This window comes from Ictidomys tridecemlineatus, chromosome 10, assembly GCF_052094955.1.
Source record: "Ictidomys tridecemlineatus isolate mIctTri1 chromosome 10, mIctTri1.hap1, whole genome shotgun sequence".
In the NCBI taxonomy this organism is placed as follows: Eukaryota; Metazoa; Chordata; class Mammalia; order Rodentia; family Sciuridae; genus Ictidomys; species Ictidomys tridecemlineatus.
In genome coordinates this window covers 6,283,572-6,308,350 of record NC_135486.1, presented here as the reverse complement: position 1 = coordinate 6,308,350, position 24,779 = coordinate 6,283,572, and the positions used below count along the sequence as shown (strand labels likewise).

The 24,779-nt window shown below is 44.4% G+C and overlaps 1 protein-coding gene across 6 annotated transcripts in view; it reads right to left on the bottom strand.

The window, feature by feature from the left end:
- Dnm3 (dynamin 3) overlaps window positions 1-24,779 on the bottom strand; it is a 460,170-nt gene that overhangs the window by 341,102 nt on the left and 94,289 nt on the right. For all 6 annotated transcript variants that reach the window (XM_078022311.1, XM_040278054.2, XM_078022310.1 and 3 more), the window contains exon 2: window positions 19,599-19,672. Coding sequence is in view for 5 of the 6 variants with exons in the window: in XM_040278054.2 (XP_040133988.1) it covers window positions 19,599-19,672 (74 nt within the window). In the remaining variant the exon portion in view is untranslated. The remainder of the gene's footprint in view (window positions 1-19,598; window positions 19,673-24,779) is intronic.

Genomic DNA, 24,779 nt, shown 5'->3' with positions numbered 1-24,779 from the left:
CTCTAGTGTATACGATATTCAGAGATAGTATATGATATTCAGATATTCAGTACCATACCCTGTCAAGAACACAAGGATCAAGAGTGTTTCAGGGTCTTCTCACGACTGCCACGGTTACTGCATTCTTCAAAGTCACTCCCTTCTGCCCTCCCGCTCTGTCTCTCTAGCTGACCTGGAGAGCATGGCTGGTCATGTGACCCATCCTCTCTCCAGCGTCTTCATCTCTCCTCCTCAGCACCATTATCTCTCCATCGCATCCTCCTAACAAAACCCCAACGGTAGAAGCCTCTTCTCTTGCTGTGACACTCTGGATCCTGAGCGCCATCTAGAGACGGCTCACATCAGTGCAGCCAATTTTCAAACAAATTAATGGTTTCCATTCCAACCCATCTGGGTCCAGGGCACCAGATGCCAATTATGGGTGGCTTCTGGCCAGCTTCCCGATTCTCAATGACCATTCCAAACCTTTGCTACTGCTTCTATCTCAACTTTCCGCCTGCTCTCATCCTCAGCAGAACTTACCGTTTAAAGAAAATTAAAGTCATATGAGACGCTCTTTCTTAACTTCTGTTCTCTTACCTACAAACCTACTACTGTCTCACCCCAGTCTCATCTCTTCCCGTCACAGGTTCCCCGATTTCTGTTTCAAGCCAAGTAACTGACTGGGCTTCTGAGTCCTTGTCCTCTTGGGACCTCCAGGATCGTGCTCCAAACTTTCTCCTTCCTCTTCATCCTGGGAAGATGAAGGACCTTGGTTCTCCCAACTCCTTCCCTCATCTGGAATGTGCTCCGTCTCGGCTTCCCTGCAAGAGCGGAGCTCCCCTCTACCTGATCACACGCTCGCTGCCACTCACCACTGTTCCCTGGGTCTGCCTCACAAAATGTCACAATCTAGGTGGCTTAAGTCAGGAAGTGTGTTCTCCCACAGCTCTGCGTCCAGAAGCCCAAAATCAAGGTGCCGCTGGGCCACGCTCTCTGAAGGCTTTGGGGAACCAGCTGCTCCGTGCCGTCCTCTCACCTCTGGGTGGTTGCCAGCCGTTCCTGGTGTCCTGTGGCTGGTGACTGCGGCACTCCCACTCCTGCCTCGCTGTCACACGGCATTCCCTGAGTGTATGTGCCCCATCTCCCTGTGTTGTGAGGACACCTGTCAGTGCATTCGTTCCCAGCCATATTAACCTGATGTCTCTTCAAAGCCCGTTTCCAAACGAGGCCATACTCTGATGCACCAGGAGGACAGTCATTGGGGAGCACTATTCCCCCGGCTCACTCAATCCACAAACATTCCCTTACCCTCTCTGTAGATGGGGTCCTGCTTTCCCACTGCACAGCACAAGAGTTCACGAAGGTCAGGACGAACCTCCTAACTCCAAGCCTCACCTGGCTAATGGCCCAGCTGTGTCTGACACGATAACCAATGCTCCTTCGAGAAAGTTCACCCTCCTTCTTCACTACGCTGCTGCTCCAGGTTTTCCCTCGACCTGTCCACCCATCCTTCCTCTCACAGGTTCCTCTCCTTCACTTCAATGCCATTTCTACCCAAGATTCCCTTCTCTGCTCCTTTATTTGTGTGCATTCCTGGGTATCTTTATGCACTTTTAGGTTTGAAAGACAATTGTATATTCATGACTTACCAATCTGCATATCTAGCCTAGATTTCCCTGCAAGTTGCAGACTTGCATAACCATCTGCTTGGATGCACTTCAAGCACCTCAACTCATCCTCATCCCCAAATAAACCTCCAGTTCTCTCTTTTTAATATCAACACCACAATTGAGTAACCCAGCTAGAAACTGAGGAGTAACATGGCTCATTTCCACTTGTATATGTGTTTTCCTTTATACTTAACAATATGAAGAAATACATCGGCATACCCTATGACTCATGGTGAAATCAGGTCCCAGGAACACACTGCAAATACAAGAACCGGATGGCCAGTGAGTCCCACCTGTTCCCATACCTCCTCTTCTGTTCTCTCCCTCACCTCCCTTCCACGTAGCCAGCCACCAGCCCTAACCTGGTCCACTGTTCCAGCGCTGGTTTATTACACACATCTCCACACGACACATCATCTATGTTGCCTCTTTTTTTTTTCTTTTTTTGGAGGGTGGTGCTGGCAATTGAACCCAGGGCCTTTTGCATGCAAGGCAAGCTCCACCACCTGAGTTACACCCCAGCCCCATTTGCTTGTTTCTGAGCTTTGTAAAAATGAACTCCTTCTCCTGAGCCTTGCTCTGACGGCTCACATTTCCCTTGTAAGATTCACTTGTGTTGGTGCACGTGGCTACAGCTCACAGGCTTCACTGCTATATAGCATTCCACCCTGAGAATTCATTAGAAAACACTTATTTAAAAATATAATCTAAGATATTAAGAGAAACTATGTAGTACCTAGAAACAAACATGAAAAAACAATATATAAGATGGGTTTTTTATTTATCTTGATTTTGCTTTCTAAAAACTTCAACTCCCCTCTGAATCTCCCCCCGGGCTGTGCTGCTCTCCTGAGGCCACTCACCCTGCAGTCACATCCTGGGTCTTGCTCTGTCCCACCTGTCCTCCCCACTGCCATCACAGCCATCCTCCAGCATGTGAAGGCGACTGTGCCAACAACCTGGGTGGCTCCTAGGCCCTGGGGTTTGCCTCCCCCACTGCACACCCACCAGACAAACCACACGCTGCAGGTGCCTCACCTGCAAGTTTGTACCCCAACTGACTTCCAGGACTATCCCTTCCATTTTTCTCCTTCTCCCAAACACAGAGACACAAGCACACCCACACTTGCACACACAGGCACCACATCCTGAGCTGGCTAACTCTACTCATTAAGATTCGACCTACAGAGCTCAACACAAAACTCTCCATTCCTGCTGCCCGTCGCCCTCCCTCAGCCCTGCTCTCCCTCCGCAGACATCAGAGATGCAGCCAGCTGTGGTTGTTATGTTTGTGGCCATGGGAAGGGACCTGGGTGGGCGTGTGGATGGCGTAGGAACTCCAGTGTTTGACTCTTAGTGTGTCGACTCCCGCTCTGGCCTGTCGGCTCCTGCGGGGCCAACAGGAGCTCACGTTCATCCAACTCCCCTGCCCCTCCCCTGTCCAGCACCCGAGACACAGAATGCACTCAACGAGTACTCGGGGAAAAAAAAAAAAAATCACTCCATCATTGTCCTAGGTGACCATGAAAGGTTGCATCTTATCTTGGGAAATCATGTTTTCTGAAACCATCAGACTTGGGTTTATAAATGGACACTCATCACCCCTGGGGGTGCGCAGCTGCACACAGCGTTCGTGCCTCTCCGCAGTCCATCAGCCGAGGCACCCATGCAGGCAGCGCATTTACGGTGGCCACTCTCTGCTGGAGATGACAGTCATCCGGTTACACCGATTCACAAGAGCAGGAGAGGTCCGAGCCCCCCATCTGGAACCTCGGGGCTGAGGCTGCCGTCACGCTGTGGTGCCTCCCGTGGAATGGCCTCAGATTCCCATCTTGACTTGCTGAGCAGGTGGTTTTTAAAGAGGGAATATCAATTGAAGCTGCTCTGATAGCACTTCTCTACCTTCAAGACTGTGGTGACATTAGTAAGTAAATATCCCTAATTAAGACAGAACTGCTTAGCGTCAACCACAGTGATTCACTGATTCTCTGCTGAGGACATATTTTTAGCTTTCCCAGGAAAGCTTGTGTAACGAAGCCTCGTCCCAATTTCCTCGCTCTGGTCACCCCACGTGAAATGTCACAAGGCCAACATGCTTCCGTGGGAAGTACCCCCCCTCTGGGGGTGTTTTCTTGGTGTGGTTTGGCATTCTCTGGGCTCAACACAAAGGACTCATCCTCCCCTTGCGGAATGAGCAGGCATGCTAGCTTTCATTTTCATCTTGACATCAATATACCACGCACCCAGCAAACAAAGAAGGGGGGAATGGAGACCATCTTCTTGCTGCTCCAGGAAGTCCCTGCCCCTGTCTGACGGAGTGCCCACACAGCCCCAGTTTATTATAACTAACTACAAAGGAGGAATTCCAAACAAGTGGGAAAAGAGAATCAGGACCTACAATTATCTCAACAGGGTGGAAAATCACTCAAATTTAACAAATTTAGGTAAATGTAGCATTTACTATGCTCATAAAAGTACCACCCTTAATAAAACTAGCAAAGGGTCTAGGCAAACTACAAATGAAGAAAAGATCTGGCGGCCACAGTTGACTTCGAGTTTGTTATAAACCAATAAGCAGCTAATCACTGCAAAGTAATGGGATCTGAGACCTCATTAACTGCAGGTTAATGTCAGAATGAGAGGGACGATGTCCCTCTGAGTTGTGTACTGGGGGCAGCCCACATGGCTGGCATGCAGTTTTGGAGGTCAGGCTTTGAGGCTTTACTGGCAAACCTGGAGCATGTGGAAAAGGACACTGATGACAACAGTGTCATCGTCCACGTCCCACACTTGGCTAAAGCAAAGTAAGAGCCTAACAGGGACCCGATGCTGCTTTATACTGAAGACATTTGCTTCAGGATTAAACTTTCTCTTCATTCCTGACCGTTGGCAATCCCCTAGTTGAAAATGCCTAGTGAGAAAAATGACACAGCAAGGTGCTGTCAAAAGAAATACAGACCTGAGCACAGCGCATCCGGGGGCCTCCCGAAGCCTCCTCTATCCAGAGCTCCGATACCTGGCAGCATTGAAAGGGCAAGACGTTCTTGCCCAGCTTTCTAAAACCACGGATGAGCATCACAACTGAATGTGTGCATGTGGCATTTAATTACCAAAGGACGCCTAACAGCCAAGTTTGTGACCCGTAGATGACAGCAAATACCACATTCAGCGAGCACAGGACGTTCGAAGGAAAACAAATCTGCAGGGATGAGACCTAAGCAAGAGGACATAAATATTGATTCCTCTAGATACCTTCATCTAATACAGAATAAGGCCATATTTTATGTGAAAAAAAATCTAATAATATTTTTAGTTTATATAATAATTGTACATTATTTCTAGGATACAGAGCCACAGTTTGGTACATGTACAACGTATAATGATCCAGAAAGGGTAATTGGCATTTCCAGCTCCTTAAATCAGTTCTTTGTGTTGAGAAACCTCAAACTCTCCCCTTTAGCTCTTCATAAAATACATAACAAGTTGTTGTGAACTACAGCCACCCTAAGGCGCTGTGTGACATGAGCTCTTATTCCTATCCAACTGGATTTTAGTGCCCATTATCCAACATCCTTCTGTCCCACCCCCATGTGAAAATTTTTGGTTGATTAGAATTTGAGGACTTTAAAGCTCTGAAATCCTTTCCCCCACCCCGACACCCAAAAAAGTTATTATGTAGATGCCTAGAATCATCGTCCTCTCTTAGCAAAAGCCGTGATATAATAACTACCTCTCTTAATTGAGATATTAAAACAATGTAAAAGGGAGAGTGTTTTATTCATATTTTGGCATTAAAATCAATGCTATTAATAGAGAAATACAAATTACCAGCTTCCTAAGAAAAGAGCAACACTACTTTTTCTACTCGTAGAAAGTCCTTTGATTCCTACAGCAGCAAAGAAGCGACTGTGTAAGTTATTTGATGATTCACATTGTAAAATAACAGTTTTAAAAATAGCCAATAAATTTACTACTCCATCCCTTAAAGCTCTACATAAAATCTTCGTGTCATTCAATTTGCATGGAATATAAGTTTCTGCTAAACTTGCACTCAGTAAAGCTCAAAAAGGGCAGGATTTCAAAAGATCTCAAACTCGGCATTCACTGGGGCTGGGGAGGGACCCATCCATTCAAGCAAGAAATATCTCTACAAATGCTTACCATTTCTCCCAAGCTGTACTTACGTATCTAAAGTACAAATATGGACGGCCTCTGCCCTCAAGCAGCTCACCAACTTGTGGACAAAATGATCAGCTAACACCTACATACCACGGGATGGCGCAGTGTGACAGGAGTTAGCAGAGAAGCCCGTACCAAGTACCAAGGAGCACCAAAGAGGACACCAAGTGGGAAGACAGAAGGGGGTAGAAGGGGGCCTTCAGTCCACAACAGAAGTGCACTGGGGGACAAGGGGACATAAGGAATTCCAGACAAAAAGACAAACCCGAGACGTGCCACATTCACTGCCGCTAAGGTAAAGGGTCAACTGGGTGCATGGTCCAGCAAGAAACAAGTTGGAGGAGTCTTTGGGAAAAACCACTGCCTATGGGGTCAAAATGTCAAATCACGGTGCTTTACTTAGTCTTCTGTTACCTAGACTTCAAAGAAGAGAAAACACCAAGTAAGCCAGGTACTGGCGGAAGCTGCCCCATCAACCAACAGTACTGAATCCTTGTACTCAGTTGAGAGTTAGAGCAGATCTGCCTTTTTGGGAACATTATTCAGAGATAGATTTCTTTACAAATAAATTAAATCTTTAGAAAATGGAAATCTGTTTGCCAAATAAAGCACAGTTAGGAACAGAAAAGTAAGTGTACAACAAATAAAGTTTTTATTGTGCAAAGCAACACATGTAACATATTTCCAAGTGGGGCCTTCATCCTACTGAATAACCATGCAGGAACCAAGTCCTACATTCACCAAGAGGTAGAATAGGAGATTTGCAGTATTTTCCCGCCTTGAGATCAAAGTTATGATATCATGCTGTAAGTAAGAACAAGAGAACAGGGATCGCTTAGAACTGATCATTCAACCACGAGGTTTCCTTATTTGAACTAAGGACTCTACAAAACAGCAGCCAGTGGTTGACAATATCTTTGGGAGAACTTAAGGTTAGGAAAAAGTTATGCGACTTGTTATGTGTGTTTATGACCTAACATCTTTGGCAAACCCAGACTGTAGACCCCAAAACATCACCAAGTGGATGACACAGCATGCCCCTCCCTCAGAAGCACTCCATCTCCCCCCAAAACCACTAATATGCTCTCGTCATGCAAATTTCATTTTCTAGAATTCTATATGAAACCAAGCAGATCACATGCACTTTGTTTTTAAAACCTGGCTTCTTTTAATCTGCACAATCATTCCTTTTTTATGTTTTTTATTTGTTTTTAATTTTTCTCTTTTTGCAGCACTGAGGATTGAACTCCAGGCCTCATGAATGTTAGACCAACATCCCCTGCCCTGTTTTTATTTTGAGAGAGTCTCAACTTAACTGCCCAGGCTGACGTCAAACTAGTGATTCTCCTGCCTGGACCTCCCAGTGGCTGGGTATTCTAGGTGTGCATGATGGCACCTGCTCATTCTTTATTACCAAGGCGTGTTCCATGGTGTGGATGTTTCACAGTTTGTTGCTCATCCCCCTGTTAATGATCATTTGGGTTGTTCCCAATTTGGGGCTATTTGTGTATAAGGCTTTGTAAGGGCAAATGCATCCATTTCTCGTGGGTAAATACCTGGGAATAGACTGGCTGGGCCAGGTGGTCATGCCAAGCTATTTTCCAAAGTGTTTGTGCCATTGTGCACGTCATACCAACTGTGTCTGAGCCCCAATTCCTCCGTGTTCTAGCCCAAACTTGTGATCAGCCTTCTTAACCTTATACGGTCCAGCGGGGATTCAGTAAGAGCACGCTGTGGTTGTATTTCCCTAAAGCCCACCAATGTCGAATATCTTTTTTTAATATTTTCTAGTTGTAAATGGACACAATATATTTATTCATTTTTACGTGGTGCTGAGGATCAAACCCAGTGCCTCACGCATGCAGGGCAAGCGCTCTGCCACTGAGCCACAGCCCCAGTCCCTCGAACATCATTTACTGTGCTCAGTTGCTATCCTCCCTCATCCCGTACCCCAGCTCCGCTCTCCCCACAGTACTCCCGGTGCCCTCCCGACCGTAGAGAATATTTCTAACATCCCCATTCATACGTGTAGCTAAAACTAGAAGCTGATACTGGTAGGATGAGATGTCTCCATTTCTGGTACATTAATTAATAATATTTTACCTAAAATATTTAAAATATGCTCCACATTTTCCCATGTTAACAACATTATTTTAACAATAAGGAAGATTTTTATTCCATGATCAGTAAATTTCTAAGGCTTCACTGTAATTCAAAAATCTGTATAATTTAGTTTAATAATGTTTATGCTTTTTTGAAAAAAAAATCATGATAAGGATATTCTTTTAACATAAAAATCGGGCGAGATCTAAGCCAGCCATATCTCCATTTCCTAGCCAATATATCTAAACAATTTACATAATTGAGGAAGTCCCATAACTGCACTTTTTTTTTTCAGAACTCTTGAATATCTGAATACTAGGAAATAGAATGGTTTTCATGATTTAATTAGAGCCTACAGAACTCGACCTTGGGACTTCCTCTATCTGGATGCTGTTCAGCTGCGAGAGTCCTTTGCCCAGGTTGCACTAAGGAGTCGGCTCCTTCAGGAAACTGCTGCGTGAGGAAGCGTGTCGGCAGGGGTCCCAGAGGGGCCAGCTACGTGCCACTTGTTTTCCTTGGCAGAGCTTCTTTCCACCGCATCTTATCAGTGAAGAGCTGCCCTTCCTCTCTCTCTCCAAGGTGATCAGATCAACGAGGAGCTCACTCATCTGCAAAAATGTGCAGACTGGCCTTGGTCAGGCCACGGTCTCTCAGATCCCCCTCACTGCTCAAGCACACAGACCTGGACGTTAGAAGCAACGGTTTAACTCTGACACTCAAATGCCAGCATTCCTAACCCAGCTCGTTCTTCAGACATCTCAGTACTAGCTCCTCCTGCTTTCCTTATCCATTATAAATTAGGTTCTTGATGAAAAATTTAGTGAAACTACTCAAATGATCAGATCTTAAGCAATTTACCAAAAAAAAAACAAAACAAAACTTTCATTTGTGTAATGCACTGATACTTTTCAAAGTGTTTTCACATTTGTTATTTTTCTTCTCTAAATGTTGTATTTGTCTCATTGACTGTCAAACAGATTGAGTTGCTGTCTGTTCAATGCAAGCAGAGTGCTTTAAAGATCAGAAATAATTTATAAAGCACACTGAGCTTACACAAGATGGAATTACCAGGGGCGCCAACCTTGGGCAGAAGCAGAACTCCAGCCATCTAGGTGTGTGATTTTAAGAGCATGAAAAAGACTCCCCAAATTAAGAACAAATGAGCGACACCTCGAATCCCCCATTCCAACCGAGAACTCCACTGGTGGAGAGTAAGCTCTGCAGCGTGCAAGGCTTCTCATATGCCTCTGCTAAAATGCAAAGAGCGTTGGGATAGAAACACTTTAAACTGTATCGGTTACTTGTATCCGAGTGTGAAGGGACTTATCAGATGCTTTGGCGAAGGCCACGCCAAGAGGGAGGAGCAGGTAGGAGAGGTGCCTAGGGAACATGACACCCTGGGCGCTGCAGAGAGGAGAGAGAGGAAAAGTGGGAACAGAAACAGCAGGCTGGGGTCCCAGGAAACGCATCTCATCTGCTTGATGACTTTGTTATCAGAGAGATCCTGAACTTCTCCGTCAGTAACTAAGGGCTGCTGCTGCCGTTAATATTCCTAAAATTATGATCGATAAACTTTTGAGAGTGAAGTAAAATAAAATAATTTCAGTATTTGCTGTGAAAGACTCTTTTCCCCCCTCAGCCTCTTAAGGATGAAATTTTAAAACTGTAAACTACGAGTCGTGTTCTTAAAATATATCCGAGTCTTGTCTAATGAGAAACCTTGATGAACACTGCACCTCGCCTTCCTCCACGTACAGACACATGAAACTGCAGAGAAAATCCACATACAGACACATGAAACTGCGGAGAAAAGCCACCAAGGGACAGCTCCCCCACGGTCCTCCTGATGGCCACTCCTCGGGAACCGGAGGTGAGTCTAGAGGCACAAAGGGGAAATCGAGCCTGGATCCACACACGACCCCCTCACAGGGCCCGCACTCCCCCGCCCACCGCCATTCGGCCACCAGAGCAACAGGCCTGTTGGTCTCCCTTCAACAGCTGCCGCTGTGTGTCATCTCACCCTGCCACCAACTGAAGTGGACGTGTGTCAACAGCCCACCAAGCTGCACAGTGCTGGGCATGATTAACACCACGTTAGCCTCAAGCTCAGAATCTCCATCACCCAGACGGTTGCCAGCCACCAGGGACAGTCAGCCCAGGCCAGCGCAGCCCCCAGGCCCCCTCGTTCTTGCGGAGATTCAAAGGCGGGAGCCTCAGGCCTCAGTAACGCTCACAATAGCTCTCGTCAGGCCCAAAGGCCACCCACTCACTCCCTGGCTACCAACTAACCCTCGCCTTGGCTAGTGGTTAAAGGTATTTAAAGTGATTTAATGTAAAACCAAAAATTCTAGATCTAATCCACAGATCCATGTGAAGAGTTCGCACCTTTTAACAACTACTCCTGTGAGACGCTCAGCCCTGACGCTGTCGGACAGGAAACACCCGCTCCCGTTAGAACAACTGAGGGCAAGGCACTCACTCCAGGAATACGCACCCCTACAGCCAGAAGATGGAATAGTCCACTCAGGTAGGGGGTTCTTCCACCTCTGCCATTGTTCCCAAGGAGACCAATCTGAATGATCTCTTCAACAGTCCCAAAATGACAACACAACGATTGATAGTCCTGACCAAGTCCTCCAACCCCATCTCCCACCACCCGGTAACCACCCCGGGACTAGTGAGGTAGAACCTACGGTGGGGCTCCACACTCGACAGCTACAAACCCAGGTCCTCTCTCAACCCAAAGCCTCTGCTCATCATCCACCTTGTACCTCTGTCACCTAAAGATGTCTGGGCTTCACTCCCCCGTGCAGCTCAGAAGGCCCCCTGAGAGCTGGCTAATCTGATGTTTTAAACTTGGAGAAAATGCCTCACACATTTGGCCTTCTGTGGCACTTTGGAAGCATCTACAAATGAATGTATTACCCCCCACATACGCAGGGGAAAAAAAACAGGCAGAGGAGAAGTAACAAATAATTCAAAGTAAACTCTTTACCTGAGAAGAATGATCAAATTATTTTCTTCATCATATCAGCCACAAAGCAATGCCCAAAAATGATCCTGGCAACTTTTTCATGAGTGGTGAAAATCACTGTGTTCCTCAACGTTGATCATGAACAGTGATAAAGGTTACTTAACTGAGTATCACTGATACTTCCAACATGACGAATTATCAGAAATGGGACTTACCCTCTCATCCTAAACAACTACAAGACAGGATACACAAAAGAACAATGTATAACAAACAAAATAGAGTAAATAAAGAAATAAAAAAATTAATAACAATGATAAAGTAATTCAATTAAAAATGGGCAAATGACCTGAATAGACATTTCTCAAAAGAAGGAATGCAAGTGGTCAAAAGATATATGAAAAAAAAATGCTCAATATAATTTAGCCATCAGGATAATCACATCAAAATCACAATACTATCTTACTCCAGTAAAAATGGCTATTATTTTAAAAATGCTGATGAGGATTTGGAGAAGAAGGAACTCTTCTTCATTATGGATGGTAATATAAATTAGTACTGCCATTAAAGAGAACAGTAATAACAGAGTATCCACTCACATTGAGATTTAAGAGTAACTATATCCAAGGGACTTGAAACTATGAATCTATAACCTGCACTTTACACAGAAAACAATAGGGAACCCACACTGAAGCAGAAAAGATCAAAGCTGCAGCTAAGAAGAAATGTTTTGTTTTTGCCATGAGCATACTTCATTAGAGTGAAAAGAAATCAAACATTTAATCCATTGCAAAAGCAGACTGCAATGAAAAACAAATTTTATTAACTTCAGATATTTAAATGTAAAACAAAATGCAGTTTTAAAATTTTTTCAGTGTTGTTATGCAAAATAATAGGGGAAGGCAGTACTGGGGATTGAAATGCAGCAAATTACATTTCATGCATGTATGAATACATAAAAATGGACTCCATTATTATGTATAACTATGATGCACTCGTAAAACATTTTTTAAAAAGAAAGAATTTATATTTTGAAATTTATATTTTAAAAATCTCCTGAGCTGGGTGCAGTGGTGCATCAGTGACTCAGGAGGCTGAGATAGGAGTTCATTCAATTGAGAATAGAACTCAAGAAGTTCAAGGCCAGTCTCAGCAATTTGGAAAGGCCCTCAGCAACTTAGTGAGACCATGTCTCAAAATAAAAAATAAGACTGAGGATGTAGCTCAGTAGTAAAGCACCCTGGATTAAATCCCCAGTACCAATTAAAAAAAAATCTTCTACAAGATAAAAATGAAAATTATATATCGAAAACAATATCTGACTATTTCTAGCATGCAGCAGTCTAGTTTATGAAGCCAGAAAACAAGTTTATTGAACAGAAGTCAGGATTTCAAGTCTAGTCTCCAAATGTCTTTAAAATACCTCATCTGTAAAATGTGGAGCTCTTTCTCCCAACCAAGTTTACTGTACCCAAAAAAGCTCAGTTTGAAATTCAAGGGGGAAATGAAAATTTTTCAATGACAAGAATAAACTAAAAGAATTCACTGGCCACCAAGACTTCACTACAAAGAATACTCAAAGATAAACTGTATGCAGAGAACTAAGAAATCCCAAAGCTCCCAAACAGAGGAAGATAAATAGAAAAAGAATTCACTAAACAAGAATCAAGGTGGTATTAAATTTAGCAAAAATTCAAAATGGCAGGGAACTACAAACACATATCCATCCTAACATTGAGATTTAATGATTTCAATTCTCCAATTAAAAGACATACATTATGGACTGGGGTTGTGCTCAGCAGTAGAGCACTTGCCTAGCACCTGTGAGGACCTGGGTTAATTCTCAGTACTACATAAGAATAAACAAATAAAATAAAAGCACCTTGTCCATCTACAACTAAAAAAAAAAGTGTTTTAAAAGACAGATTAGCAGAATGGGTCAAAAAATAAGATTCACCATTTGCTGTTTCCAAGAGACCCATCTTATAGGCAAAGACACCTGCAAGCTGAAGGCAAATGGATGGAAAAAATATTCCACACAAATGACCCTTGCAACATTTCCATGAGTGGTGAAAATGACTCCAAGTGGACTCCAAAAACAAGCATGGGTAGCTATGTTTCCTATCTGACAAAGCAGATTTCAAGTGGACTCCAAAAACAAGCATGGGTAGCTATGTTTCCTATCTGACAAAGCAGATTTCAAGCAAAAATTAATCAGAAGAGACAAAGGATGCTACTACATCCTTATAAAGGAAATAATACAATGAGAAAATATAATGAAAGTAAATATTTATGCTCCAAATCTTAGCATACCCAATTATGTTTAAAAAAGATACTCCATGACATTAAATCCCAGATAGACCCCAACACAATGATACTAGGTGATTTTAACACAACCTTATCACCAATAGACAGGTCATCAAAACATAAAATCAAGACTACTCCAATCTAAAAATATTATAAATCAAATGAACCTAATAGATAACTACAGAATATTTCACCCCAAAACAGCTGCACTTATCTTCTTCTCAGCACTTCATGGAACTTTTTCCAAAATAGACCATATTCTAGGTCACAAAGTAAATCTTAGCAAATACAAAAAAATGATATAATCCCATGTATCCTGTAAGATCATAATGTAATGAAACTAGAATTCAACATCAAGAAAATTAATAGAAACCACATAACCACATAGAGATGAATTATACTCTCAAATGAAGAATGGGTCAAAAGAGAAATGAGAATAGAAGGAGAAGAGATACAACTTGTCAAAATCTCTGGGATGGTATGAAATTATTCTAAGGAAAATTTATAGCACTGAGGCCTGCATTAAAATATTAGAGAGATCCCAAATAAATAAGCTTATGCTCCACCTCAAGGCCTTTGACAAAAAAGGACAAACTAACTCCAAAATTAGAAGACAGGAAATGATTAAGATCAGAACTGAAAGTAATAAAACTGAAAATAAAAAAAATACCCAGGATCAGTGCAATGGAGTATTTGTTCTTAGGAAAGATAAAAAAAAAAAAAAAGACTGAGCTTTTTCTCTGGACTTCACTATTCCCTGACTATTGCAGTAGGAAGCGCCCTCTTCAATCTTGCTTTGGCGCTGTTCCATTTGACACTCAGTGGTCCCGAGGCCCAGCCTGCAGATGGGCCTCACTGGGCAACCGCCCTTCTCTCAGGGCAGATTCCACCTTGACACTCCTTCCAGGGTACCGCAGACCTGCTGCCTGAACTCTGTCTCCACATCAGCTTGTTAGTCAACTAGTGCCTCCAAAACAACTTTGTGATTTCTGTTGCTAGATATCTCTCTTTATTAAAATGATCATTTATAGCAATTCTCACCAAGAATCCAAAATACTGAACAATAAATACTAATAAATTACAAGTCATATACAATTTTTTCAAATATAGACACTTGACACCATGCATTTTATGCAACATGAAGGCTGGTAAATTCTGATGGATTAATAATACTTGGCATGGAGGAAAGCAGGAAGCAGCAAGGAAATCTTTCACAAAACAGAATGTTCTGTACTTTGAACCACTGCTCTTAACCAGTTTGCAATTTCTTATTTTAAATGTCTTCCTTTCTTACATTAATGTCATTGAAATAGAGCAGAGTAAACAATATAAGAGCATTTCGAGAAACATTTTAAAATAGAAAAGTTCTCCAGGAGACAAGATCATTCATCTTCAACCATGACCTACGGATTTGTTTTCTAAGTCCTTTTAGTCAGGCACAGTGGCACAGGCCTATAATCCCAGTGGTTCAGGAGGCTGAGGCAGAAGGACCCCAAGCTCAAGCCAGCCTCAGCAACTTAGCGAGATCCTGACTCAAAATAAAATATAAAAGGGCTGGGGATTGGCCCAGTGGTTGAACGCCCCTGGGTTCAATCCCTAGTACCAAAAAAAAAAAGTAATTTTTAATGCAGAATGATTTGAGTTCCAAAATCTTTTTAAAAAAACCTTCTCTTTCAGAGGGCATATCAACTTCCAAATTAATCATTTTTTAAAGCAATGATACTTTACTAGGTTGATAAAAAATTATTATACCCAGATACATTTCCTTCCTGTTTGACATTTGATTTAACCAGTAAACAAAGCGAGTGTTGAGGAGGAGATTAGTGGGGCACCAGTTAGAGATTAGAAACTGGTTCCCTAGTTGGGGGAAAGCCCAGAATGCAGCACTGGCCAATTTCCATAGTGTAAATGCTCCCAGCAAGACCACCTTCCAGCTGCCACCCAGCATCGCTGAACACAAACTGGAGAAAAGCAGCACACAGTCAGACCTCGGGAGTTGGCGTCAGGCAGTTCAGCAGGACACTGAAAGAAGCCACCAAATCGTCCCATGTCTCACAATGACCCTCTGCCTGCTCCCTTGCTCCACGCCCTGCAGACCTGGCCCAACACCTCTGCAGGGCTTTGTCCAGCTCCTGTCCTCCCACGCCACATCCGCAGGAACCCACAAGCCTATCACTTTAATTGTTTTCCTCTGCTGACAAGAGAGGTAGTGATTTTTCTCACCTTCCTCCCAATGCGACATGGTTTCTTGGAATGTCCCTTTGTGTTAAGCACCAAATGTCCTAAAAATGAATCATACAGATTAAGGCTTAGGGCCTCTGATCAGCTGCTTGGTTAAGCAACTAATACAGCAGCAGGTGAAGACAACCAATTAAGCTTTACTTAATGGACATTATGCTGGAAATTGGTCGGTTAATTATGAACTAGCCCGCTAACTTCTAGATTTACTATTCCCACCTTTATGCTTCTTGACATTAAAAATATCCTATAAAAATGTTCATTGTGCTCTGCAAATATAAAAGCAAGCACAAAGACTTGCCTATTTTAAATCTACATTGACAGGATCATACACACACCAGGATCAATCTCCACTCCTGCCACAGTGTGGGTGGCTTTGGACAAATTGCACCACTTTCCTTGGTCTCTTTTTCCAAAGTGAGAACCCTACTTTGTATCTACGAAGGTTCTCATAAGGATTAAATGCCGATAATGCGGATTAATGATCAAAACACAGTCCCTGCTCGTCCTTCCAGTTTTCCACACAGCACCTGTGCTGGGCCCAGGCTTCCCTCCACGAGGGTTTCCACAGCTGGAGGGGAAGACTGCTGACCGGACACCAGGGAGCCAGAGGTTTGGGACGCTCCTCGAGTGCTCTGCCGCCCCATGCTCTGGGCCCAGGACCAGCAGAGCCCCGAGTCCACCTTCTCTAGGCTGCTGTGGCTGCTGGCTGAACCAAGGCAAGGCTCCCCTGCCTCAGGCAGGGGAAAGAGTCCTTTCTCTCCGTCCAGTGGGACCTACATTAAGGCTCCAACCCACTATCGTGGTCCCTGGTGAGCTCCCCGACCCACACCACCTGCTGACCAGTGCTGTGGGCAGCACCAGCCGTCTACCATCTCCTCTCCTTCCCCTCCCCTCGCTGCTCCCCCAGCCCTGCAGCCTCCTAGTCCGACTTCAGAGCTGACCGAAGCATCTCCCACCGTCCCGCCTTCTCCGTCCCTCTTCCTACAGGCCCACCAGCCTGCCGCATGCCCACCTTCCTCATCCCCTAACATGGCTGGGCTGATTTGGCTTCTTTTGTGGTTGCAATTACAGAGGAGCCTCCCCAGTGACTGCCGTCTGCCTAGCACCCAGGAAATAGTTCCTTAATAAATATCTGCTGACTCAATCAGTGAAGAGAAAGCTGGATTTTTGGAACTGGCCCCAATTAGGACCTGAGGGCACCAGTGGACCTCATGAGCAGTGGGCAGGTGTTCTGCTTTAATATCAGGGTCCCCCAGAAGCTCACGTGAGACAAAAAGAGTTTAGAGGTGAAGTGATTGGACTATGAGCATCTTCACCTAATCAGTGCATTAATCCTTAGATGCATGAACTGAGAGGGATGGAGGCAGGGAGGGTGGGATGGAGGCAGGGAGGGTACGCTGGAGGGGCAGGTCACTGCAGGTGTGCCTTCGGGGTATAGATTTTGGCCCTGGTGAGCAGAGCCATCCCAGATTCCTGATTGTTGTGATCTCAGCTGCTCTTCCACACCCTTCCACCATGATGACCTGCCTCACCTTGGGCCTGGAGCAATGGAGCCAGACGTCCAAGGTCAGACCTCTGAGCACCAAATCAAGTTTTCCTCCTCTAATTGTTCCTATCAGGTCTGTTGGCTATAGTGATTTAAAAAGAAAAGAAAGCTGACCAAAAAGCTGCTGCTTCCCAGCTCCGATTAGCCTCATCCATGGAAGCCTACGGTCACACAAGATCACCCCATGAACACTTAGGGCAAAATAAAAAATGGAGCCTGGTTCTCAGCCGGCACCAGCGGAAAAGGGTGCTGCAGCACTAAAGCTCCACTCGGGGTATGTGAAGGGAGCAATTTCCAGTCCATTTTGCATGAACAGAGACACGGAGAGGGTGGTGTGGTATGGCCCTTGCTGAACAGCAGGGAGCAAGGGGAGAGCATCAGAACCTGGACAGGACACGGGTGTGGGCAGCAGAAGGGGGAGTGAAAGGCCCGTGTTACCCTCAAAGGCGCTCAGGTGTGAGGTTATTTCCCCCTGGTCGATGCGCACAGAAGACCCCAGAGGTAGGGAAGCTTGATATTCTGATCACAGGTCTCTCTTCTCAGCCCTCCAGGATGTGCATGTTAAGTACTGAATTTCAAAATGAAGATCACATGACTATACAACCAACATACCCAAGAGGCTCAATTAAAAATATTTCATCTATAGCCAAATGTAGACTGAGATGACTGGTTTAAAATCTGAAATCAGAAAAGCATCAGATTTTACATAGATCAGCATTTGGGATTCTGACAGAATTGCATTGAATTCATTAGTCTATTGGGGGAATATTTCCGCCTTAACATTGTTAAGTCTTCCCATAAATGAACAAGGGGTGTTTTCCCAATTAATTTAGATCTCCTCTAATTTCTTTCAATAATACTTTATAGTCCATTTTGCATTTCTTTGGTTAAATTTATTCCTAACCAGTGCATTCTTTTTGATGCGGTACAGATGGAATAGTTTTCTTAATTCCATGTTTGGATTGTTCATTGCAAGTGCATAGAAATACAATTGATTTTTATACATTTTCTTGTACCCTGCCATCTTTCTGAAACCATTTATTAGTTCTAATAGTATTTTAGTGAATGCCTTCAGATTTTCTGTCTACATGATCATACTATCTGCAACAGACACCTCCAGGACGGTGGGAACACATTGACAAGAGCCGAGACGCTTGTTCTGCTCCTGATCTTGGTGGGAAAGCATCCAGCCTCTCACCACCCAGCACCTTAGCTGGCGACTTGTCACATTGCCCTTTATCAGGTTGAGGACCTTCTCCCTCATTCCAAGTGCACTACAAGTTTTCATCAGCAAGGGCATGGGGCAGGAAAACCACTCCATTAGTGGCCGCCAGGAAGCAAGGAGGGCTGGGGGCCTACAGGGAAAGAGACCCCTTCCAGGACACACCCCAGTGACCAGCCATGTCCCACCTGCCTGCAGTTACCACGCAGTCAGTCCATTGGAACTAGGGTGGGCTGATTGGGTTAAGAGAGCCGTGGCCTAATCATCTCACCTCTGAATGTTCCTTCATTAACACAGGAGCTTTGGGGGAACACCTCATATCCAAACCCTAGCAATGACATCTTAAGTTAATTGACTTTCAGATGCTAAACCAGCCTTGTGTTTATGGGATAAAACAAGGTATTTCTACAATTCATGTAGAATTTTGGGGGACCCAGAATAGCCAAAACACTCTTGGTTGGGGTGCGGTGTAGGCAGAAGGACTCCTACTTCTCAACTTAGCAAGGGTAATGAGGACAGTGTGGGACAGGCACAGGACAGACAAAGATCAACTGAACAGAATTTAGAGTCCAGATGCATACCCAAGTAGCTATGGTCAACAGATTTTTGACAAGGGTGCTGAGATTATGCAATGTAAAAAGAGTATCTTTTCAATAAATTTTGCTTGTGTGTCCCTAAGCAGAAGATGAAGTGGACCATTACCTCACAGTGAATTAAAAATGAACATCAGGAGGGAGGTGAGGAACGAGGAAGGACGGGGGCTGAAGTGGAGCACATTACATTCCACGCACACCCAGCTATGTCAAAGTGAACCCCACTAATATCTATAACTACAATGCAACAATGTAACAGTTTTTAAAAAATCACTCAAAATGGATCAAAGGCCTAAATGTAAAAGCAAAATCATAAAACTCTTAGAAGAAAACAGGACCTTGATTTTGGCAAAGGATTCGATTCTTAGATATCACATCAAAAGCATGAGCAATGAATTTAAAAAAGACGATAATTGGAATTCACCAAAATGAAAAACTTTGTGCTTCAAAGGACACTATCAAGTGAAACAACAGTCCCCTGAAATAGGAGGGGGCTGAAGCAGGAAGACAGCTTGAGCCCAGAAGTTCAAGGTCAGCCCAAACAACAAAGCAAGGTCCAGTCTGGAAAAGCAAAACAACAAACAAAATCTATATGTAAACAGGACTTTCCCTTTAATGTCACCAGAGGAATAAGAGCAATGAGGAAGGGAGCATTCTGGAGAGAAAGGCAGGCAGCTGCCCACAGCAGGGTGGTCCCAAGAACATTTCCATTGTCCAACCCAGCAATGAAGGTGGCAGGGGCCAAGGCATCCCCTGTGGGTGCAGCCAACAACCCACTCATTACCTGCTTTGGAAGTGACCAGCTGCAGCACCAGAGGTCGTCTCGTTACAATGCCCGACCCTCGAGGGAGAAAGTCCCTAAAGAAGTAAGAAAAAAAAATAGATTAAGGCATTCAGGAATTCTGATCACCTGTACACTGATAAGTTCCACATTAATCCTTCCAATTCCCAACCTTTCAATGTGTCAATCACCTAAAGAAGGGAGGGAGGAGGGGAGGGAAGGGGGAAATAGTGGGGAGTGATATTGGCCAAATTATATTGTTATATTGAGTGCGTGTATGAGTATATAACAGGAAATCCCACCATATGTACAGCCCTAAGATACTGATTAAAATATGGAAAAAAGAAGCATTTTAAAAGTTAAAGAGGGGAAAGGTCTTATATTAATATAAGAATATAAGGAATATTAATCTATTACCATAATGACCTCACTGGAAAGTGTCATTCATACTTTGAGCCTGAAATTAATCAAAGCTTGCATTAAATTTTAGTGTGTTAGCAATTCACTTTCATTTTCAGAGAATTAGCATTAATAAGAACATTTGAAGCTAAAATTATTCCTTAAACTCATTTTGATGATTAAAAAGAAATCAGGACTCTCTCTGGCTTGAAAATCAATTAGCATCATTGAACTCTGGCCATGACTAAAAAGGTAGAATAGACCGTCTTCTAAATATCCTTAAATTTTTCTACAATAAAAGGACATACAAATTGTGGAATCAAATGAAGGCAAATATTGTTTCTACAGAAGTAAAAACACCAGAAAAAATATTGCAACTTGAGTTTTGTTTCTTCTCATTCATTCCTGATAAATAGGAGTTCATGACAAATGAATATCATGTTGAAAATGGGCATGTTAAAATACCCTAAACCTATAAAATAGCAGCAAACAAAGCATCATGCAAAATCATATCAACAGTGCCACAGACATAATTACTGATTCTACAACATCCGTGAATCATATGTATATGTGTTTGTATACATACACACACAGAGACACATACCCCCCCACACACACCCTTACAATAGTATTTCAACACACATACAATGCCTCACAACTTTTAGAAGGACCATCACAGAATTCCATTCAAAATACACTTTTGACTCGATATGTCTTGAAAAGTGGTTCCCAGCCTGCAGGATGGTGCTGCAACCCAGACACCAGGACCCATTCTGAACATGCTGATGCATGATATTCTGCAGAAGATGTGTCATCTGTCCTCCTAACAAGCTCCAGGGGGTTGAGAGCCAAGGGCGTCAGGCAGGGTGACCACCATCCAGGGCAGGCTCTGAAGGGAGAGCTACAGAGAGCATTAAGCGAATCCCCCCTGGCCAATACGTTAGTGAATATGTTGGGAGAAGAAGGAGTACTGCACAGCCTCAAACGAAGCTCTTGACTTCCTCAACTCCATGGGCCAGGGTTCATTTAGAATGTCGCTGTATGGGAATAGAACAAAATTTGTTTGCACTCAAAAATAAAACAACAACAACAAAAAAAAAAATGCCACCTGAAATAAACAGTATGATTTATTCATAATTTTTTTTAAAAAAAATCACTGAGAGACTGAGCAATGCTAGGGAGATACTGTGGGAACGGCTGGAGCTTAAAATGCAAAGGAAAGACGAGGCAGGTCCACAGAACAGTGGGCCACACTGGCGCTCAGGTGGGAGAGACCAATGTGCCCCTTGTGACGTTTAGAACACACATAACTGAGCCCTCCTCCTTTCAATATTCTCCAGGGAGTACACTAAGATAATGCAAGTTTGGATGGTTTCAATAACCATTTATAATTGGATCCCAAGGAACAGGGCATCTACTCTGGCCTCGAGCCAGAAGGAAGAGGCTAACTGGAAAAATAAGGTGAAGGAAGGAAACACACATCTGCAGGGTAAAGAGTGGAGGGCCTTGATTTGAGCTGGGAGGGCCAGGAATGAGGTTTTAGAACTTACAGAGGCCAAAGAGAAGCGTGCAGGTCGTAGGTGCCCGAGTGACGCCGTTGAACAGAACCATAAAATGTTTTCTGAGGAGATGGAGAGAAAGAAGAAGAAAGAGGAGGAGGTGGCAGCAGCGAGGAAAAAGGAGATTTAGACCCTTTCAACCTTTACTCTGGGACTATTTCAGCTCAACCCTGTTAACTACATAAAAGCAAAACAGAATGCATCTGTCGTTTTATTTATCAAATAATTACCCTGTATTTGGATGAAAAGCAAACCCACAAATCCAGTCAATAGTTTTCCCTATTTTTTAAAAAAAATTAAGCAAGCAGAACTTTGCATTGAGAGTAATGAATGGTCCCAGGCACCCACCCCTGCTCCTGCCAACTCACCTCCAGGCTGCCTGGGGGGGGGGGGGGCTCTCCAGTCCTGCTCCTAACACACACACTTTCACCAGAAAGATCGGGTGACCAAACCTTGCCATGTGAAAGTCTCTGCTCCTTCATGGGAGTCTCAAAAATGCAATGAAGCACAGAGAGGAATCTCTCCCCAACACAGAGTGAGCAGCTAGTTGGGCATCCTGAATGTACATCTCGTTATATCGACCCAGCAAAATAAAACCCCCTGCCCAGCACACTCCTGCTGTGAGCTAAGGTCACGAAGAACCCTCATGGGGGAGAGGGAGACCCTTGCTTTGAACCCCTGACTGGGCAAAACCCTCCCTGAACCTCAGGGTTTTTACTACTAACGATAGTTCAAGTTGTGTGGCTCAAATGAAGCCCAACATCTGACCGCATTTTAAAACCCAAGAGCCACAGAACAAGGGGTTAATGTTCTCTGATGGTTGGCGTGATACGGCCACAGAGTGCTTCTCCTGACACTGAAGAATTCTCTTGCCTAAAAACCCTTGAATTGCCAGGCAGGGTAGATTCATGTTTTGCGAATGGAATTTGGATGTGAGGAGCCACCAACTCCACCTGAACCTCCTTCTTGGTGTTGACCAGCCGCCATGCTTTGGAGAACTCAGTTCCTCACCGCTGCCCCCACCCACACTGAGCCAAGGCACTGGCACAAGCAATCTGAGTGGTTCATTAGCTGTGCAGTCGGTGCTTGGTTTCCTCCAGAAAGCTGAATGGCTTATCCACATGTTCGTTTAGGGAAAATGATGATCATACCTTTAGTGTTACTTTAGACTGCACCTTTTCTTTAAATTTGTGGCCTAAAAAATATGCACACAACGAGAGCCACAGAGTCCCGTTTGAACCGTGCACATGAGAGCCACTTTCCTGAGTCATCTGGAGACTGGACGGCGTCGAGCTGGCTCCAGGCCTGCCCAGGACCTCACCGTGGCAGGTCTGCATAGGGCAGAGGGAGAGCCTCCCTCTCTGTGCCACCAAGAGCTGCAACTCAAATGCCCTCGTCTCTGAACCCACCAAATGAAGGTCAAGCCTGCCGTCCTAACAGCTCTGCTTCAGGCAGTAAGTTCGTGTCCCCTCATGACTGCTGGACTCGTGGACAAAAGGCAGAGAGCAATTCTCACACTATGGTCTGAGAACAGTCTCGGTAACGTTTCTTATCGGCTCTTCCAGAAACTTTGTTACGAAGAGAGATTGTTTTGCTCCACTAGGAAATGACCAAACTCTGGAAGCCAGGAAAGGGTGAACACACTGGCTGTGTCGACAAAGCCAAGAGGAACCTGGCCCTCTCGCAGCAAATCCAGTAACTTCGGAGACGGCTTTCTTCACTCTAAATGTAAGTGATCGTGGTGCAGCAAAAGCCAAGAACCGCCTGCAACCAAGATGGGAGCCCAGCGCTGCTCTTCCAGAAGCCGATTCGAGGGACTGATTCATCACCGGAGAACAAGCGTGGGCTGGGCGGAGAATGCCAGTAGGCGACTATCAAGCAGGACAGGGACCGCAAATAAGCACCCCATAGGAGCAGTGGACAGAGCAAGGAGCTTCTGTCCGGGTGACCTGCCAGCAGGACTGTAGAGAAGGAACCCGAGGTGGGAGGCACTGGACAGAGAATCTGCAGCAGAGGAAATGCAGATATGGAGGACGGTCAGAAAGACCGGGGAGGAAAGGGAGCAGGCAGACCCTGAAGCCCTCGCTTGGCGCTGATGTTCCTCCTGTGAGATCTGAAAGGCACTCAGGAGGGTTAAGTGATGAGGTTTGCATTTTAGAAAACTTACTGGGGGCTAAATAGAGAACAGGAAAAGGAGAAGACTTAAACCAGTCACTAATCCATCAGGTTGCTCAGGAAGAAGAACAAAACAAAGGTCCAATCCAGGGCAGAAATGGATGCAGGTGGAAAGAAACAGGAAGGACTCAATGGTTGCCTTGTTGTGGAATTGGATATGGAAGAGTTAGGGTGAGGCTCACATTCCTGGTTGGAGTAGCTGGATGGATGTGGCCCACTACCAGGACAGGAAATAAAGGAAGTTCTACCTTAGCTGATTTTTTTTTTTCTAAAAAGAGAGAGTGAGAGAGGGAGAGAATTTTTTAATGTTTATTTTTTAGTTTTCGGCAGACACACCATCTTTGTATGTGGTGCTGGGGATCAAACCCGGGCCGCACGCATGCCAGGCGAGCGCGCTACCGCTTGAGCCACATCCCCAGCCCTACCTTAGCTGATTTTTATGTGGTGCCTACCATGCGCCAGCACAATCTATTTCACCAAGAGGCCGAGAGGGAGGGAGAGAGAAAATTTGACCTCATAACCATCCTATGAGGTAATCACTATTACTATTATCACTTCACAGATGAGGAAACAGGCACAGAAAAGTCACATAATTTGCACAGGGTCACAAAGCTAGTAAGTGATATCCGGGACTCAAACCTAGAGAGTATAGCCATTGCACTCGCTGGTGATCTTTAGACTCTGGTATGTTTTCAGAGCTGTATGGGAAGAACGGAAGGGGACACGCTAGACTTGTTGATCTTTTGGTGCCTGGGAAGATCCAGATGGGGTTAAACTGAAGGGTTGGAACTCAGAATAAAAGTCCTGTGTGGGGATAACTTGCAGTCACAGAGCAGAAAGTTGAAGCTACAGACCAAATGAGTAGTGAGCAACGTATTTTTAAAAAGTAGTCCTTACCAACAGAATAGGCTTTTAAAACTTCATTTTAAAAATATAATTTTTTGTACCCCCAAAATCCCCTTGGAATGACCTTCTCCTAACACTTCAAAATGATAATCCAAAAAAAAAAAAAAGAGCAGGGGAGATGGGAGACAGAAAGGAAGGAGGAGAG